The sequence below is a fragment of the Salvia hispanica genome, chromosome 3 (genome assembly GCF_023119035.1).
Source record: "Salvia hispanica cultivar TCC Black 2014 chromosome 3, UniMelb_Shisp_WGS_1.0, whole genome shotgun sequence".
Taxonomy (NCBI): Eukaryota; Viridiplantae; Streptophyta; class Magnoliopsida; order Lamiales; family Lamiaceae; genus Salvia; species Salvia hispanica.
Window position 1 is genome coordinate 4,248,619 of NC_062967.1, and position 21,907 is coordinate 4,270,525.

At 34.8% G+C, this 21,907-nt stretch overlaps 1 protein-coding gene across 1 annotated transcript; it reads left to right on the forward strand.

The window, feature by feature from the left end:
- The first annotated feature begins 14,710 nt into the window (after positions 1-14,710).
- LOC125214749 lies at positions 14,711-20,750 on the forward strand. Its single transcript, XM_048115885.1, has 16 exons — positions 14,711-15,202; positions 15,573-15,694; positions 15,786-15,874; positions 15,964-15,999; positions 16,110-16,197; positions 16,993-17,035; positions 17,352-17,452; positions 17,668-17,732; positions 17,882-18,378; positions 18,489-18,576; positions 18,676-18,807; positions 18,982-19,550; positions 19,661-19,796; positions 19,880-19,948; positions 20,037-20,168; positions 20,305-20,750. Exons 1-16 carry the CDS (start codon positions 14,979-14,981, stop codon positions 20,416-20,418), a joined length of 2,505 nt encoding a protein of 834 aa, XP_047971842.1. The 5' UTR covers positions 14,711-14,978; the 3' UTR covers positions 20,419-20,750.
- The last annotated feature ends 1,157 nt before the right edge of the window (positions 20,751-21,907 follow it).

Sequence of the window (21,907 nt, forward strand, 5' to 3'; positions counted from 1 at the left end):
AAGAAATGAGGCCGTATTTATAGAATTTTTTAGATTGAGAGGCAATCTTCTTGGAAGCTGCTGTCCCTCAAGATATTCAAATAATTGCCCCACAACTCTATTTCTATCCCACAAAAAAGGGACATTATGGTATATACTATTCCCTCCATCCTGCAATAAGAGTCTACGTTCGACTCGACATGAGGAAAGTGGAGCTTGGAAAAATTAATGGAATATGGTCTCACTTTTATATATAATTAGTTTTATAATGATATGTGAGAAATGAGTTATGGAAATTATAATTTCTATACTATTTATAGTCAAAGTGAAAGTAGAGTAGTAGGAGTATAATTTTAGCGTGGGAAAGGAGGGAGTATATTTTTTAGTGACATAGTATTAGCTTGCATCATTCTTTAACATCTCTAAATTTGAAAACCTACAAATTTATAAGTAGAATGCAGAAGAATTGTTGTAGAAATTAATTTCAAAAAATAGTTCATCAAGAGTCAAAAGTAAATGAGAGAACCAAACTAATGATATGTACGGCGTGATAAGGTCCCAATTCATTATCAGTCCGCGCCGAACCATTTGACTTATGATAAGCACCATAATTATGAAGAAACGAGAGACAGATTACATTTGAATTGTAATAAACACCACAATAATTATGAAGAAAAAGGTTAGACAGATTACATACAAATACAGTTGTAATTTATTTATTTTTAGATGAAATTTGAAACATTTTTCACTTTTGTAATATCCCGTATTCTAGTGCAATTGCAATGAAGGGAAAAGGATCTAGGCTATTAATTAGTAGTAATTCCCTTTCAACTCATAACAACAAAAATTATAGTATCAAACAGTTTTTCCTAGCAAATTATGCGTAGTATAAAACAATTTTATGATTGATTAAGAGTATCGATAAAACATGATTTAAGTGTGTGAATCCATGCAAATACACATGGGGATGATACCAAACCAAATTCTATATTCTCTATAATATTCTTTAATTCCCTTTGATATCGACAAAAAGAAATTATTTTCCGCGTAACAAGTAGGACTATTAAGAAATATATAAATGATAAAATCTCATCGTATCTAAGATCATTTAATAGTAAATCCTATGAAAGCTACACTTGAAGTAACATACATATACAAAATTAAGTTAACTAACCCGAATAGCCACATATGAGACTTGAAAAACATGTGTGACATAATAATAAATCCAGATTCATACTACTACTATTTCATTTAAAAGAATAACTTTTACATATACATTGGGCATGTCAAGTCAATAATATAGCACAAAAATTTAATTCGGGGATAGATTGATACTATTTTAAAGATGAATAAAATTAATATTTCGAAAACTTTGGATAAACTTTAGAAAAATTTTGAAAGGTTAAAATAGACACTCCTATGTTTAGCAAATCTAGTCGCTTCCGCACCCACAAAATGATATCCTATCTAGATTTCTAAACTAACAAAAAGAACTCAACATCGTGGTACATATTATCTCCTTTTACACGTCCACTATTATAATTCTTGATATTTTATTCCAAAAAATTGTGTTTTGAATTAATAAAATGAACCAATTGATGATTCAATGAAGGCAGTCATCATTTGGGACCAATTGTACTGTCCTTACCACATTACAACTGTAATAGATGAAGTTCAGCTCAGCAATACAAAGAGAATTTTGTTTTTTCTTCTTCATGACTTACATAAAAATGGGCCTTATCAAAGTTCACTTCATTAGACTAAATCTGGTTTGGAATTTTAATTATATATGACAACACAAAAATTTGTAAATGTTTTTATTATGTACTGTTAATGCTACTGTCATTGCTAGCCACGAAACTAAATCCCCTTAGAATTTTAATACTTATACAAAAATTTGTTGATGTTTTTATTCAGTACTGCTACTGTCGTTGAGAGCTACGAAACTAAATCTCGTTTGGCATTTTGATAAAACACAAAAATTCGCCAGTGTTTTATTCTATATTGCTACTATTGTTGCTTGCCATTTTCTTGACTCGAGCATATGTACCAAAACAAAAACGAAAAGAAATGGAAAAGAAAAGTGAGATTGTAGTAATAAACACAAAAATTGGCCTTGTGGTGTGTGAGTGATGCAAAAGTGCACTCTTTTTATATCATGAACGAATTAACACCTAAAGAAATAACGCAACTCGCATGCGTATATGCCAAAAAGGTAACCAAATCTAATGTGAACTGGATTTCCATTTATAAAGGATGATGAAGTCATGAAAATATTACATGGTACATTATAAAACATTATTTTATTACTAGTATATATATGTGTGAAAAGGAATCGATAAAGGATGCTTTAAGAATTTATTGAATTTTCAGAATTTGGTTGATCACTTTGCAAGTTGCATCTAAAAGTGTTGCTTAGTGCCTACTATTACTAATATAATACTGTTCTACTATATATTTTAGTTATAGTAGTGAGTTTTAGGAGACAAGTTTGGTGATTCTTGTCTTATCTTTGACCAGCTAAATTTAATTGGTAATTGGTGGAGGAAAATGTCGGCTGAGTCCGTACTGCACCGCTAAATTTTTTTGTGTATTTTGGTATTTAGGGTTTAATGTGGTTTGATGCCAAAAAAAGGTTAGATCCAGCAGCCTAAGGATTTTATTCTTCCAGACTAGTCAAACATTCCAATGCTGCCTGTTTTTTTTAAAAAAAGGAAAATAAATTAAGTTATAATAGTGGCCACAATTTCTCTTATTCAAAGAATGAATTTCGAGTTAAATGGAAAGGGTAAGAGAAAATGAATTATTAGCCTTTTTTCCGAAATGATAAAAAGAAATCAAACAATAAGTACAGAAATTCCATTGCAAGAATAATCAAAATAATTATGATTGTAATATTTCACCCCTACACCCCTCGTTTAAAGTTGAAATTAATTAATAAATTTATCCAAATAAATTTAAAAGAATGATCATGTGTATATTCCCCTAGCTAATTATAACACCATCTGCATAGCCTCCACTAAATAATTTATGAGGTAATATTAGATGAATATGCAGCCAATTTAGGGACACAACAACCAAAATCATCAACTTCGTTGAAACACCAATTACCAATTAGCATGATGTTTCGTTTAAAAAATACTCGTTGGTATTTTATAAAATTAGGGAGCTATAAAGAGAAAAATGTAAGCTGTATTATAATTAAGTATACTTTTACATTCATCGTGGGCCTAAATGAGAGTACGGAGACGATCACTATAGACCCAAATACTTTTTGTAGGGAAATGTAAGAGCCTATTTATTGCATTCTGAAAGCCGTATCTTGGTGGGCTTAAGCCCAACTACTACTTATAACTCAATCTTCATGCCCATTTATATTGCTATAATGCCGTGGAAATGATAGGGATTTTTCAATGCTAAGACCATGTTTATCAGCAACCCTCCAACTCAACCCAACCCTCCATTTTTTCAATATTTAATTCATTTCTATCTCCTCCACATCATCTTCCACATCATCAATATTCACCCAACCCAACCACATCTATTTTCATGGTTTATCAATGACCACCCAACCACACTATTATACATTTATTTTTATATTATTTTTTAAATAATAATATTATGAATAGTTATTATTGCATAATAAAATTTACAAAAAAAATGCAATAAATGACAAACTAAAAATTATAGAGACAAACTTAAAAAAAACATAAATTACAATAATTGAAATACGAAATTGAAAATACATAATTAGTATTCATACATAAGATGAAAACTAGACATTCAATTGGAATTGCCGAATTTCGTCGATATATGCTCAACCAAATCGTTTAGCAGAGCTTTGTGAGCTTCTCTGTTTTGAAGTTGGGCTTTATTTTTCATGTAAGAAGCTAGACTCGCGATCCTATTCGTAGAATATATGAAATCATTATTCGCATCTCCACCTTCATTCTCACGACTACTTCGTCCAAGTCGATCTTGAATAAATTCGGCTGGATCACAATAGTTTGAATACGTGCTTCTTTCATCTTCCACTAGCTGCCTTGATGTTCCGCTCCTGAATATCACTAGCTGCCTTGATCTTCCGTTCCTGAATATCACATTCCCTTTCACGCGTGACTCTCATTTCACGCAGTGCTGCAGTGAAATCATTAGGAATTGTATATGATGGTGTTGCGACTTCTTTGCCTTTTCTTTTAGCCTTAGCCTTAGCTTGATCTCTTCCAATAGGACGTTGCAATATTGAAGAATGACTCTCAGGAGTAGAGTCGATTTGAGGTCCTCCTTCCTCACTAGTCCTCGACCTTTTTGAGCTCCCACGACTTTCTTCAAGACTATCTTCATCTGGCTGGAAACGCGTTGAACCGGTGCTATTCAATTTCAATTCCCACTTGGGATTGAGTCTCATCACCTCCTCAAACACCTTATGGTGAGTAAACTTGCTCTTACCATACAGTTGTTGAGCGGCTTTCTCAATGTCCTCTTTACACTGGCCACTCGTAGCTCGATCATGCGCATGTTTGTATGCACCAATCCACTTTGTGACATTTGCGTTGAGCCGTTTGTAGCGCTGCTTCAATGACTCCAAACTTCTTTGTTGGCCCATTCTTGGATTTTCTTTTCTTGTTTGCTCATATAGTTTAAGAACATTTTGCCATAGATGGATACTAGTTTGGTTGGTGCCAACAATTGCATTTGTGCTCACGAAACACCAAGCAGACATTAATGCCATGTCTTCTTGCTCACTCCAACCATGTGGAGTGTTTGAAGCACTTATGTTGGTTTGTGATATGTCTTGGCTTGAATGTTGATTTTGAAATGAACTTTGAAATTGTTCAGAATTCGGAAAATCATCAAAGCTAGGAAAATAATCTTGAGAAGGATTAAAATTTTGGGAAGGGTTGAAGCTTTGGGAATGAGAGAAATTTGGAGAATCAGAAAATATATTATTCTCATCATCCTCCATAGTTAGCAACAAAGGAGACTAAAAAACATGAAATTGTATTAAACAATAAGGATTATAGGAAGAGAAAAGATGATATTTTTTTGTATGCAAAACTATAGCAAATGTGGTCTCTATTTATAGAGGATGAAAAATTATGAATTTTGGTATAATTTTTATAGTTTTTTAATATAATATATTAAAGATATATAAATTATTTAAAAAAATAATATCAGCCAATGAAATTGTGCCATTTGGCACAATCTCATTGGCTGAGTGGTGAGATGAGAGAGGCGACCGGCCGGTTGGTTTCATGCATTTATGCGACCTGTGTCAAGGAGAGAGAGAGACTTCATGGATTAATTTTTATTTATTTTTTAAATGTAATAATGATGTGGCAGGTCGACCAGCACACCAATAAACTTGGTCTAAGAGCTCATCTAAGAGCGTCTCCGGTGGCACCCCTCCCACTAGGACTTCCCACAAAAACTTCCTGCCACGTCATCACTAGGACTTCCAATTGCACTAGGACTTCCCGCAATAAAATTAAATTCACAATTAAAATTAAAATTTACGGAATTAAAATTCGACACGAATACGAACGGGGAAATGCGAATATTTCGTTAAAAAAAAAAACATACATCATAAAAGAAAAAAAAAGTAGTATACAGTAGATAAAAAAAAAGCAACCACATCAATGTCCACCCCTCCGCGTCCAAACCTCTTCGATGATATCCTCCTGAAGTCGAATATGAGAATCTCTTTGCCGCATGTCGGCAAATGCGTGCAACCGCTCAACCTCTCCATGAGGTACCCCCATGTTCATATTCGCGCTGGCCACGCCGTGGCTTGGACCGGCACCCGTATCATCTTCGTTGGTCCACTGAGTCAGTTCGTCCCCTTCACTTTCGACAATCATGTTGTGCAAAATGATACATGCGTACATGATGTCGCCGATGTTGGGAATATACCACAGCCGTGTTGGACCCTTCACCATCCCCCATTGACTCTGGAGCACACCAAATGCGCGACCAACATCCTTGTGCGCTCCCTCCTGACGGCTCGCAAAGTAGGACTTCTTTGGTCCGATCGCATGCTTGATCGTCTTCACAAAGACGGGTCAATTTGGGTATATCCCATCCGCCAAATAGTATCCCATATTGTGCTGGTTGCCGTTGGCGACGAAACCGATGGCGGGACCAACGCCATTGCACTGATCGTTGAACAAGGGCGACGACTGAAGGACGTTGAGGTCGTTGTTCGACCCGGCGACTCCAAAATAAGCATGCCATATCCACAGCCGGTAGTCAGCTACAGCTTCAAGGATCATCGTGGGATGCTTGGCTTTGAAGCGGGAAGTGTGTATCCCCTTCCAGGCGACGGGGCAATTCCTCCACCCCCAATGCATACAATTTATGCTGCTCAACATCCCAGGGAACCCGTGCACCGACCCGTGCATATTTATCAGCCGCTGGCAGTCTTCGGGGCTCGGACGCCGAAGGTACTGATCCCCGAATATCGATCTAACGCCCGCACAAAAATTCAGCAGACACTCGACGGCTGAAGACTCGCCAATGTGGAGGTACTCGTCGAACATGTCGGCCGGACCTCCGTACGCCAGTTGCCTGATTGCGGTAGTGCACTTCTGTAAGGGCGTGTGTCCGAGTTTGTCAGCCGCATCCTCCCTGATCCTGAAAAACTCGTATCTTCTCTCTAAAGCACTCACGATATGCATAAACAGCGGACGATGCATTCTAAAACGTCGCCGGAATAAGACATCCCCAAAACGCGGTTGCGGAGCAAAGTAGTTTTCATACAACTGAATATGTGCAGCAATGTGGTCCCGGGGTACATGACGTCGGCGATGGATCGGCCAAGGTACCGCCGCTGCCGCCTGCTGCCGCCGCTGCTGCTACCTCTGCCGGAGCAATCGATCAATCGTCTCTTCCACAACGAGATCCAATTTATTATCACTATCACTATCACTATCACTATCACTATCACTAGCGCCTCCGCCACTACCACCCGCACGACCACCCTCCATTCTAGATATACTTGAAAATAGAGTTTAGAGAGAGAAATTTGTCAACACAAGTGGTGTGAATGAAATGAAGTTCAACGAGCCCTATTTATAGAGTTTTTTTTTTTTAAAATAAATTTAAAACTCGGACGTCCGACTGTCGCCACAGTGGCGGACGTCCGCCCGCCCGTGGGTCCGACGTCCGAGCTCATCCGACGGGCATATGGGACGGGCGTGTCCGCCCTTCATCGCCACTACGGCGGACGTCCGGTCGGACGTCGGCGACGTCCTACCGCGACGTCCACCATTGGAGACGCTCTAAGTAAAAAATGTTACCCAAAGAAATAGAATCAATTGAATTGGGGTGTGTTTTTCGAGTGTGAATTTATCATAAAAATATGGAAATTCTCATCCTTTAAATTCCTTATTTCTTTTACATTATTATCTATAAAAAGGGATTTCACTATTTCATATTCATCCGTATTCAATTCAAGAAGGGATAACGTTACCCCAAGGAAAAAAATTGGAGAAGTTATTCAAGAAGGGATAACGTTACTAGTGTGAATGGTTGTATAGCACTTCTCATGATAAATTTACAGCCGCGGAGAATATACTTTTGTAATTTGAGTAAGTGTTTTCTTTGGTTGCAAATTTGTCATAAGAATATTATGGATAAGAATATAAAGCAAATATTTATACCACATAATATTTGCTTTATAATCACATTTTTAATTCATGCATTTGTTTCTAGGATGGAAAACATTGAAAAATTAACTTCAGTACCTCTAGTAATGTTGTGATGAATTTGAACGGAAAAGGGGAAAATTGACCCATCGCTCAAATGGAATATCCCGGATCATTGAATAATTCAATGATGGAATACAAACATATATCGTTACATAGCTCGTCATGGACATTGTTAACAGTCCAAGATTTCTGGGGGTCATGCATTACACATATTATTGAATTTGCAAGTATCTTACATAATTTTTGTATAAATTTGGGTCCATAATCCGACCAAATTTGATTTTGCAAAAGTCGATTTTTCAAAAGTGAGGGTTGGCCAGGGAGCAGGTCCTAGTGATATTAAATTCATTTTCCTTGACAGAAATTGAAACTAGACAGGAAATGTCACTTATATTTGAATGCCAACAAAACCCCAACTAACCATGAAAGAAAAGTAAAGTGACATTGAGTTTTCAAGAATGACGAGTCCTTATCAGATTTGCACATAATTAATTAACAAGTCAAACTTAGCACAGTTTAAGATGCATAATTACGATTAAGAAAACTTGGCCCAAAGATAGCTGTCATTTTCATTCAAAATTATAAATTTCATGTGGCCTTTATACCTTTTCGTTATTTGTAATACTACTTTTTTGGAGCACTATTCGGTCTAAAGCATTAACCAATGTTGTTTTTTTATATGCTTTGCCAAGCTTGGCACCTACTTATTTAATGGACCATTCTGCTGGACCTAAATTTCATGTTCAATAATGTGTTGAGAGCCCGCTTATATGTGTACAGTAACGGATGCAGGATACTGAACTCGTAGAGTTGGACAAAGTGAAGAAGGTCGTTATTAGCAGTAGATGATGAATGAAGTACGAGAATAAACCCAATCCTGAGGGGTTGGGAAGCATTGCTACTTTTTTCATGGGTCAGTGTTGATGACCTCCTCTGAATACCTGAATTCATCATTGTTTGTGTAGGGTGGCTATGTTAAAATAAGAGTGCTAATGCACTAGGGATTACATGTGTTATTTCTAAGGTTAAATATTTTAGTTCATATTCCAACCATGATTATTTTTCAATTTCTCTGTTATGCTCCATCTAACACGTGTGATTTGCAAGTGATTGCACATGGAGATTTATATACTATAGATAAATAATTTTGAAACCATGCCAAAAAGATAATTAGACATTTTCTTATCAATAAATGAACAGAAAATTAAAAGGCGCGTTACAGTGATCTCGAATCCAAGATCTTTGATATCAGACGTTAACTGCCAACACACTAACTTGACATTATTTTTATTTTCAAGCAGTGATGCTTTATCGGTCTTCAAAAACGTAGTGGAAGCTTGGATTTCCCAAATCTAGAGCAGTAATTAAATGGAGATGTAGTGGAAAAACTCTGTTCATGTCATATCCTTGGAGATCCACACATTTTATTAATTTAATCCTCCATTGTAAAAATAAATCTAGTGTCACTAGTCCTAAAAGGAATGAAAGAGAAACGAGGTTTTTGCCTCTACAAAATATTTCACTTTTATCATGCGTGTAAATATATCCCTTAACATCCAATTAGTAAGTTGGAACATCTAAAAAATAGATGGTAATCATTTTATTTTTAAAAAATATTTTTAAAAATCCCTTTATTGTGATCATTATTACCCTTGTATTTAATAATAATAATAATAATAATAATAATAATAATAATAATAATAATAATAATAATAATAATAATCTAACATTAACAAATAAATGACCACCCAAAGTATTCTTATTTTATAAAATTCTGGTGTAGGCAGTAAAGTTTATGTGGAGTACTATATTTTGGAACTTTTATTTTAGTCACGTTTGGCCGTTTGGGTTAGTTGGAAGAATGACACGTGTAAGAAGTCGGCAAAAGGAAAGTGGTGTTTGCGTGTAATCCCACAAATCATAGTGAATCTGATGTGGAAAAATTCAATTCATGTGTCATTACCTTCTTTTTTCTTTAACAATTTGCATAAGTTTGTTTCTTTCTTTTCCCCTTTACTAAGCCGTTTGTTTTCTTATTTTAAAGAGTGAACTACAAAAATGGTCCCTGGACTATGGGTTTATTTCGCCCATAGTCCCTGGACTTTAAAAATATCGCCAGTAGTCCCTGGACTAAGGGTTTATCTCGAAATTGGTCCTTTTGATTTTTTTTGGTACGAAAATACCCTTTGATATTATTTTGGGGGGTTTGGGCAATTTGGTCTTTTTACACTTTTAACATTTTAAATCTGATATTATTTTAGTTATGTACTAACTTTGATATTATTTCAAAATTATCATTCTTCTTCCATTTTGTTATCCTTCACTGAATTTGTTTTTTTTTTATTTCAATATTAGATTTAATTTTATAAAATTAAATTTAATATTTAGATTTTTAAATATCAATAAAATTTTTTAATGAAAACTATTAATTCATGGACACTATAAATATTGATTAAAACTATTAATTTTTGTTATTTAATATAATATTCAATTGAATTGAAGAAGTACAGAAAAATAATATTAATCATGATGGAAAAATAAGAGTTATTCTATTTAGCCTTCGTTCGGTTGTTATAATTTCTTGTGATTAAATATTATGAAGTTGAATAAAAATTTGATCCTACTTAAAATTTTATATAGGAGTATTTTTGTTGAAATTTTCTAGTAAATTTTGATTGTTTTCAAATTAATAAACGAAAATTATATTAGTCTTACATTAGATGCATATTTATTTCAGAATAAATTGTGTTATATAATCTATTTATGATTAAAGCTACTATTAAATATTGATTAAAACTAAGGCGTTGTCATACCTTATTGATTACATAGTACTATACACTATCAAATATTGATTATAACTATTAATTTTTGCTATTTAATAATTTTTATAATTAAATTTTTTTATTGATATTTAAAAATTAAAATTTAAAATTTTGTAAAATTAAATCTAATATTGAAATAAAGAAACAAAGTGAAAGATGACAAAAGGGAAAAAGGATGATAAATTTGAAATAATATCAAAGTTAGTACATAACTGAAATAATATCAAATTTAAAATGTTAAAAGTGTAAAAAGACCAAATTGCCCAAAACCCTCAAAACCCCCCAAAAGGGCATTTTCGTACCAAAAAAGCCAAAAGGACCAATTTCGAGATAAACCCTTAGTCCAGGGACTACTGGCGATATTTTTAAAGTCCAGGGACTATGGGCGAGATAAACCCATAGTCCAGGGACTATGGGCGAGATAAACCCATATTGTAATTAAGAGACATTACAATATGGTATGTTTAGGCTGAATGAAATATGGATCACAACCTTGAAAGATATTTTTAAATGACTTTTGTCACATTCTATTAATTGTCCAAACTAGCTAGGCTACTTAATAACAAGTATATGCTCTATTATTCCATACTAATTCCTCAACCCTTTTATATTGGTTTTACATAGCTTTCTCATTAATCGAGGCCATCAACTATTATTACTATTCACTCCACAGTCCACACTCAGAGAATTTGGAATTAGGTCAAGTGGAGAAATTAATGAACTATTTGATAGAGATATATATTTAGTCTTTTCAACATCCAAATAAATGTCCATGCGTCCCTTCCATGGGCACGCCTACATGCCAACCCCATAAAAATACAAATAGAATATTTCTTTTTCTGATATACTATACCACAAAAATTAATCAAATTTCTATAAATTCGTATCCAAATCAATGACCAAACTAGTACTCTATAAAGTATCATATTAAAAAAAACAAAAAAAAACAAAAAAACAATTCACCTGCATCCTAGTGGAATTGAACCAAGACATTAAACCAACTACTTAGAATTTTTTTCTCAACTTTGTCCCTTAAACTAAGCCCATTGCACATGTACTCATACATGAATGTCTTAACAAATTACTAGGTATCAACCATTTAGCATTTTAAATTATGAAATTTTTTGCAATCTGATCTGACTTATGTGCAATAGCATACGAATCATATACGACAGAAAAACTGTACTTGCAAAACCAAGGGTGCTATATGCCCGACCAAGCTAGAAGACGATCATGGAATCCTAACCGGGACATTTGGAGTCAAGAATACACACTTCATCACTAGATCTAGATCAATTCTATTAATATGCATGGGAATTTTTGAAGCTATCATTTTGGTAGAATAGAAAAGTTATTTTTGCATTTTGACCCTTAGGTGGAAATGGTGGAGTGGAGAGGACATAAAAAGTTGATTGTTGAAAAGCTTTTTACATAATTTCCAAAGGTGATCAATTAAGGAAAGACCAAAAGGCATAAAAGTCTAAAGTGTAGTGAAATTTCCTTTTCTCAAAAGAGATATCCACATGCTAACGAACACAGAGGCAACGCATAGACCCCCACTCACCCATCACAACCAAGATTCAATGGAATATATATTCCCACAAATGACAAAATACTATGCATTCTCCCAAACACATTATTCACCCCTCCAATGAAATTCTGTCTCAAAATGGCAATGAGTTATGGCGTTGAAATCAATCCAAGTAATTGGATGTTACAATTCTCCCAATAAGTTGAAACATGTACCGTTCCTAAGCTTCTGTTAATTCGATACACTTTGAAATGGATACACACAAATTCTTTCTAGGCCGCCGCAGAGTGCTTCCTCTTGTCGTTTCTTTGTTGTTTTCTCTCTGCGTGCGCTTTCCAGCATCATCTAGTTCAGTATTTTTTTTACTGTTGGACATTTGGCTCATCGTAGACTTATATGACTTTGGGCGCTTTGGTCCCCGTTATATTTTATTTTTACTATTTTTAGTAAGTGAGACTCATTTTCCTAAGTATTTGACTTAAAAAGCTCAAATTAAATGAGGGTATTCATTCTTGATATAAATGGAGTAATAGATAAAATGATTAAAATTGTGAAGAAGGTCTTTGTTTTTATAAAGTTACTAAAAGTTAAAAATGTGAGGGGGTTGTATGAAATAACAACCGTCCTTTAATTTGCTACCCCAGGCACATACAGTCTTGTGGTCTTTTCAATAAATTAAAAAACCCCATCATTATTTTCTTTCATTTTTTAAATTTTGTGCTTTTGGTTATGGGGAAAGTTTGAGTGAAAACAACAAACAATTTGTGCATGCACATACACACACAATATACCCAAGTTGGTGGACCTAATTAATTACATAGAAAGGGACTTTATTTTGCTTTGGCTGCTCTAAATTTTTTTGATTATTCAACTTTAGCATAAGTGAGAATGAATGTCTGTTTCATTGGTTCTCTTCTTTCTTAACTTCCAAGTTGCTTAGTTATGGAGTATAATATATGTTTATATACTACACATTACTATTTCATTGCATGTGATCATATAAATATAAAAAGAATGTTTTCACATGCATATGTTAGGTCAGGTTCATCAGTAGAGATAAAAATAAATAAAAGGATAAAAGGATCAAATGTTTAATTAATTGTTGCATTTACAATTTCATGTTGCAATCATATTCTACCATATAAGGTTTAACACAATCCAGGAAACGATGAAATTGAATATTTGATCTAAATTTGCAATGATGATTGCAAAAATATTGCATTAACTTTTTTTTAAAAAAAGGAAAAAGGTGAGAAAATAATAATTTTGTACAAGTAATGTTTTTACTACAGCCGCCTTTGGATTTCTTGTACTGCAATAGAAGTGGGCAGCAACATGTAGAGTTTAATTAATTTTTTTAACTTTACAAAATAAATAATATTTTATTAAATTCCATATTTAATGGCATATAAAGACGAATTGCATTATAAAATGTTTTTGTCGACAGTCCAGCAAGTTGCAATTATTTTAATAGCACCTTTACAACTACTCATTCATGAGATTGTGTAAATTATTGATTGGTGAACATGCCAGTTTTGTTCAGTTTCTAATAATTTGATATTTATTTCAAAGTTTCAATCAATGAGTCAATACCATAGTAGAAACATTTTTTTATAGTAAATATTAATCGTATGAATAGAAATAGAAACAATGAAGTCTCAAACACGGCCTATATAGTTATATAACGATATCTAAAGATCTCTTTCAAGAGACTTTTCTAACTTACAACAAAAAAATAAAGTTATTTCAATCTTAACCGAAGTCCCAAAATACTTGAACACAAAGCAACATTATAGAGAAAAAATGGAAATGAAAAAGTAATAACGACAAAAGCAATAAAATAATAATATAAAGAAGATGCCAGCCAATGAATTCAGATTGTTGGGCAACTGACAAAAACGGAGGTAATTCACTTGATTGTGTATGCATTTTCAACAACAAATAGATTATTTAATCCTTTTTTTTTAGTGTAGGAATCAGAATATAAATGTTTTTTTGGGTTAAAAAAACATTTTACGCATAATATTATAAAAGAAATATTATTTTATTATATATATATTTTTTATATTTTGGAGTTAATAGCCATTTAAATCATGAGGTTTGATCAAATTTTGGTACGTCCTATTAACTTAAAAATTGGAATATTAAATCATTAAGTTTAAAAAAAAAAATTCAATATTCATCCATATCCATGCACAAAATGTCGTCTTTTAATGATATTAAAAAACTGCGTGTTTCATTAAAATAAATATTTTTTTCTTTTATATTCCTTTATTTCCTCATTTTCTACTTATTTTATTAAAATATTATCATTTTTAACCAAAAAAAAGATGTCAAATTTGTATATGGATGAGATAATAGAAAAAACTTGAAACATCATGATTTAATAATTCAATTTTAAAATTACCATAATTTGACTAAAATCCATGATTTAAATGGTTATCATCCCTACTTTTTCACATATCTCATTAATCACAGTCTAGAATTGTACATAAAAATCTTCTTTATGAAGAAAGAAGATGATTTTGATGTAATTCAACAGATTTTTCACTGAAATCAATAATGTACTTTCACATTATGTACAGATGTGGATTTGATATTAATTAGATATGTAGACTCAATTTTAGAAGTGTGATTAAACCTCTTTCCAAAATTGTAGGTAAAATACAAGTCAAGCCAGTCCTCTCTCTCTCTCCTTCACTACTCCATTTTCTCACAGTGAGGCTTTGCACGCCAATATATACAGCCCCCACCAGCTCTCTCCTGCTCATCATTTCCTCTTAACTAAAAACAAAACCAAACAGAATCAACGAATTCACATTTCACCATCTCGATAAATCATCAATTGCAAATATCAACGAGAATCCGCCCCTATTTTCACCAGCAGATCTTCGCGGGGAGGATTTTTCGTTGTGCGTCGCGCGCGGTGATGAGGTGATGGAGCAGAAGCACGTGATTCTGTCGGCATTGGGAGTGGGGGTTGGGGTAGGTGTGGGGCTGGGATTGGTGTCCGGCTCGACCGTCGGGAGATGGACGGCGAATGCCACCTGCGCCGCGGCGGACGGCGTCTCCGCTCAGCAGATTGAGACGGAGCTTCTTAGAGTAGTTGTTGATGGCAAGGAGAGCGGGGTTTCCTTTGAGGAATTTCCGTATTATGTCAGGTGATTATTTGAGGCAGAAAGGGGGAGTAAGCGGATTTCGTCTTCTTCTTTTTGTGTGATTTTTTTGTTAATGGCTACCAATGATTAATTGCAACCATATTGATCTGATTATTTTGTTTTTGAGCGAAAAATGTGAGATTCATATTGTGCCTTATTGTTGTTTTTGCTGGGAATTGTGATAATTGTTTGTGTTTAGTAAATTGATGTGTAAGGTTTAGTATCTTTACAGCTTATTCCATTGATTCCATGCAAAATGCCTCAATGTGTAAAACTACTGTTCTCATAGACAGATTCAACACTTAGATACTAAGTTGAATGAGATTTATCTAAGGATTAACATACTTTCTCTACTTTTTTATTGCTTTCCCAGTGAGCCGACACGTATAGCGTTGACAAGTGCAGCGTATGTTCATCTAAAACACTTAGATGTATCTAAGCACGCTCGTACTCTTTCGCCAGTCAGCAGGGCTATATTGCTTTCTGGGCCAGCAGGTATTTTTCATTACATAACCGAACACATAGCTAATTGTTCATTTACAATTTCTTTCTGATTACTCTTATCATATTTGTTCCATTCTGTTAGAGTCATACCAGCAAGCACTTGCCAGGGCTCTGGCGCAGCATTTTGAGGCAAAGTTGCTATTACTGGATTTACATGAGTTTTCATTGAAGGTTGGTGCCTTTGTTGTCATCATCTCTTTTTATAAAACTATGTAGTTCCGTGCTTATTTGTTTCATTTACATGGTGTTCATGGTTACAGATGCAGGGCAAGTATAACATCATAAAGAAAGACTCTGTAAGCGCTATTTTCACTTCATGAATCATGATATCGTTTTTTGCGACTTAAAATAAACCAACTTGCATACAATGAAGAGTACATTAATTTTCCTTTTCTTTATGCTGTAGTCTCTACCAAGGTCTATCTCAGAAACGACTTTGGAAAGAATGTCCAGTTTTCTAGGTTCCTTCTCTGCTCTTCCCCCGAAAGACAGAGGTATAGTTACATAAACCGCATCATATTTCTCCACTTCTGTGTATGCCACCTTACATAAATTTGATGCTTAACTTGTGTTATCTACTGAATATATTAGGGATTTGAAAATTTAGTCTAACAAACCTCCTTTCCTCCCCGGCATCTCTTAAGCCAGAATTGTGCACCTATGGAGGTGAATTTAACTGTTTACAAGCTCAAAGTTTGATATTATAGGCTATGCTTGAATAGCTTTTTGAAGTTTAGAAATTGTACAGCAAAAGAAACTTGATTGGACATCACTAACTAGGCACTTTCTATATGAAAAAGACATCTACAGTTCAAAAATGGTAGTATAACAAAATGTGTTGTTATAACAAAGGGGCATCACATTTGTGTTTTCTGACACCTCATCTAAGTGTAATTCCATTTTAATCGACCACTCATTGGCCAACCCCACTCAAAATGCATCTCCCAGCATGCTTTTTTTCCAAGAGATCTAAAGTGAGTGCAAAGGGAGAAAGTTCGAACTGAATGGGATATTCTTGTAACCAAATAACTGGCCATCCTTTGTTGGAACTCTCGATTATGTTTTGACAACATGTAGTAGGATACTCTACCTTTTAGAATTTAAAGAAACGACATAATTTAAACCTGCCTGATATCAGAAAAGAATGTTTGAGCTTTCTCTCTCACTTTATGCTTGGCTGTCAATCCAGAGAGTGTTATTATAAAATTATATGGGTATAGTATATGTTCAATTTCTCTCAATCTATTTAAGCCAATTTTTAATGAGGCTTTTATAAAATTTTAATGAAGGCACATCATCTGGGCAAAGAAGTGTGCTGGATGCCACAACAAGGTATGGAGATAGCATGTTCTCTATCCATTTCACTTAATAGTTGTTTTTATACACAAGAGTTGAAAAAATAAGTTTCATAGCCATTTGGGCATTTGAAACACTGGCTCCCCTTATCAATCAACAAGCCAGAAATTTTCATAGAGAGAGAAACACATTTCACATCGTTTTTTGATAAGCTGGAAATCAAACTTGTTCTCAATGTTGAATTGACATTTCTCATAATTTACATTAAAGTATGCTTAGCTAGTTTCTTTTCATAAGTTTAAAGTGCCAATATGCATTGAAAGGCTTTATGTGTTAAGACTGCTTCATTTAGGAATTCTGAAGGAGTCAGCAACTCCCTAAGGCCTTGCAGAAGTTCTTCGGTCTCTTCAGATATGAGTAGCATAAGCACCCTCTCATCCTCTTCAAATCCAGGTTTTGCATATGTTTTCTTCAATTGTATCTGATTGCCTTCCTACTTTTAATCATGAATGAGATAAAGTTAATGCTCCATATCCTGATAGTCAAGGTTTCCACTACCCAGTGTGACCTACTGTAAACGTGCTTTTGTTTTGGGACAAAGTTTGCACCGTGTATATCCTTGGAGAAAGAAATAATATGCATCTATTGAATTTTTTTCACTTTTTCAGCTCGTTCCAAGCGCGTTAGCAGCTGGCCTTTTGATGAGAAAGTTCTCCTGCAGTCGCTGTATAAGGTAATGGCATCATTATGACGATTCATATGAATGTTCATCACATAAGTGCAGATTTATTTTGATTTTCTTACTATAGTGTCCTTAATTGTGCTGATGGTCAGGCCTTGTAGATTCTCTATGATATTAATAAAGTAAATTGTGGCTTTCAGGTGTTGGTTTCGGTTTCTCAAACAAATAGCATCATTCTTTACATCCGGGATGTTGAGAGACTTTTTTTACAATCCCCAAGACTATACAAATTATTCGACAGGATGTTGAAGAAATTAACAGGATCCATTTTAGTTCTTGGTTCTCGGATGTTGGGTCTTGATGACACTTCGGGTGAAGTAGATGAGAAACTAAGTATTTTATTTCCTTACAACATTGACATCAGTCCACCGGAAGATGAAAATACTCTTGTCAGCTGGAATAGTCAACTGGAAGAGGATATGAGAAAGATGCAGTTTCAGGACAACAAGAATCACATTGCTGAGGTACTTGCAGCAAATGATATCGAGTGTGATGATCTCGCAGCAATATGCCATGCTGACACAATGATCCTGAGTCACTTCATCGAGGAAATTGTCGTTTCTGCTCTATCATATCATTTGATGAATAATAAGGATCCAGAGTATCGTAACGGGAAGCTTGTCATATCATCTAAGAGGTACATACCAAGTCATTCTTTCTTTCGTTTAATATTGTTTCTTCTTATTTTCATATATCGCACTCACGGTGCAACTGTTAATCTCTAAACTTGAATGTATTTTGGTGAAGTTTGTGCCACGGATTAAGCATATTCCAAGAGGGTAAAAGTGGTAGCAAAGATACCCTTAAGATGGAGACTAATGCTGAAGGTTGCAAGGTTTGTTTCAAGTTCCAACAATCTAGCTTTAATTTTTTCTTTCCTTTCCTGGCACACCACCGCTGTTCTACTTAATTTTCTTGTTTGAATCAATACTAGGATCCCAAAGCAAAAGAGAGTGGTGTATCAAAACCTGGGTCAAAGTTTGAAACAAAATCCGGGAACAAGAACGAGACAGAAAAGCCGACTTCAACAAAGGCAGATGGCGATAATGCATCAACATCAAAGCCAGTAAGTCCTGCATTTACCAATCCAATCCAGAACTATACTTGGATTGAAACGTTGATGCCTGGATTCTTCATATAAAATGGTCGAAAAGGCCCTTTCTTGTGCTACCTTCTGTTCCGATGATATAGCTACACACTTTTTCTTTCAGTCTTGATTGACTCTCTCTATATAATCCAGGAAATTCCTCCGGACAATGAATTTGAGAAACGCATCAGGCCAGAAGTCATCCCCGCGAGTGAGATTGGAGTGACATTTGCAGATATTGGGGCTCTAGACGAGACTAAAGAATCACTTCAGGAGCTGGTTATGCTTCCTCTCAGAAGGCCAGACCTCTTTAACGGTGGGCTTCTGAAGCCTTGCCGAGGCATATTACTCTTTGGTCCTCCTGGTACTGGAAAAACAATGCTTGCCAAGGCCATTGCCAATGAGGCCGGGGCTAGCTTCATAAATGTATCAATGTCAACCATCACTTCAAAATGGTTCGGAGAAGATGAGAAGAATGTCCGAGCTCTTTTCACACTTGCAGCAAAGGTTTCTCCCACAATCATTTTTGTAGATGAGGTCGATAGTATGCTTGGGCAGCGGACAAGAGTAGGCGAGCATGAGGCAATGCGAAAAATTAAAAATGAGTTCATGACACACTGGGACGGGCTATTAACAAAACCTGGAGAGCGGATTCTTGTTCTTGCAGCAACAAACAGACCTTTCGACCTAGATGAAGCCATCATTAGGCGTTTTGAGCGCAGGTACATAATATTTATCATTCTAGTTCCGTGGTAATAGGCACTCGCAGAAGTCTACTGTTTGTTTGAAAGATCTCCACACATAATGCTTGTTTTTGGTTTATTTCAAACAGAATCATGGTTGATCTGCCTTCTACCGAGAACAGAGAAAAGATCTTGAAAACACTGCTGTCAAAAGAAAAGGCGGAAGCTCTAGACTTTAAAGAACTTGCAACAATGACAGAAGGATATAGTGGAAGTGATCTCAAGGTTTGAATGGTTTATTTACAACGTCGGTCAACTTTGATTATGATTAATCTGACTCTGACTTGTGTAATCACTATGGCAAGCAGAATCTGTGTGTGACAGCAGCTTACCGCCCCGTGAGAGAACTCATACAACAAGAGAGAGAGAAGGATATGGTAATACTAAAACTTGGATTTTGGTTACTATCTTTTACATTCTTTCACAAGATATAACTTGCGGTGTTGATCACTTTTCCTATTTCAGGCAAAGAAACAGACAGAGAAAGAAGGTGAAAGCTCTGAAGATGCATCTTCAACATCAGATGAAAGTAAAGAAGAAAAAGTAATTTCTTTAAGGGCCTTAAACATGGAAGACTTGAGGCAAGCAAAGAATCAGGTATTCCTTTTCTAACATCCTTCGTAACTCTTGAATGTAGGTCAGTAGGTCATACATCGACGAAAGATGTTTAAGTTCGATTGTAGCTGCACTGTACCACTTATTCTTACAGAACATATTTTGGTGGGCAATGTAGGTTGCTGCAAGTTTTGCCTCGGAGGGAGCCATAATGGGCGAGCTAAAGCAATGGAACGAGCTATACGGAGAAGGGGGCTCAAGGAAGAAGAAGCAGTTATCTTACTTCCTTTAGACACGCACCATTAGATTTCTTGAGACAAGAAAGATAGTTGGGCGGAATCTTGGGACGCGATGGAAAGCTCGTCCATCTTCTTCTCGTATCAAATTCATCATCCATTTCAATTTTTTAAAAGCTTGAATGTTAGCCTGTAAGTAGTTCAAGATGGATGCATTTTGTACATGCATTATTTAAGCAGGGGGAATTGGACGTTCTGTTAGAACCGGATGGATATACAAGTGTTTTCCACTCCAATCTGTAGCAATCAAACGCTGTGTTTGTTTAATTGCCTATGAATTATGATGTTGTAAATTAAATATTTAATGAAAATAGCACTCAATTCATCATTTCTGTTCCTTACTTAATTGAGCTAAAATATTACTATTATTTTTATTTTAAATTATGAACATCGTTACTTAATATTTATACAAACTAGTATCACGCATGTGCTATGCACAGCTTAATATCAGATTAATAAATTTGACAGCGTAAATTTAAACATGAGCAATTAGTGTAATAAATTTGAAACAAATCACATAATATAATATTTGAACATTAAATCATGGAGTAGGAAGCTAATTTGTCATCTTTAAAGACATCCGTCTTACCTAAAAATACAATAAAATAAGAAATAAAATAGATTTGCAATGCACAAATCTATAGAGCAAAGCATAAGATGAGACCCATGAAAGTATATACAGGTACTTCTTTTTATGTATTGTGCTTGTGCTGATTGTTTTCACTTTTATTTGTATTGCACTATTTACTCTAGCTAAAACCATGAATTTAATAATTTGAATGATTTAAATATCTAGAAAACAAACTCCATATATAAAGCCACAATTACAAAAGAGAGAAAAGAAAGTGACTGCTAAATAAAAAGACGTATGTAACATATTAGATGCATGATTCAAAACAAACTTAGAGCTGAAATGAGGCTAAATAAGCAGAGGTAGTGAAGTTAGGCAGAAATGTTATCCATCATCGTAGCAACGATATCCTTTGACTGCTTGAGCAAGGCAATGCTGCTATGCAACTAACTTGCTCCTCTTCTCTGACAGCGATGGCGCCTCCTCTCGAGCCTATTCCCTTGCGGCCCCATCACCTCATCGATGATCTCCTTGTCCACGATCCTCTGTACACTAAACAGCAAGTGCAAACACCAGACTTTCCACCATCCTCCTATTAACCACCTCCCAATACGAATCCATCCTCATTCTCACTTAAAGATGTTCAACATTAACATCAGGAATAGCCTCCCACCACTCCACTCTCCGATTTAATACGTCAACAAAAAAAGCCAGTTATATTTAAATAATAGTAATATCTATATCAAAAGGGCATTTCTCTAAATACCCCAAAACTCTTCTTATTTCCCTAGATACCCCAAAACTCCCCTTTTATATATTGTATAGACGGAGAAGTAAATAAAAATTAGTAAAGTGAAAATATAGTATAAACTAACTATTCATAAATAAATTAACTAATAAATTACTGGTCAGCT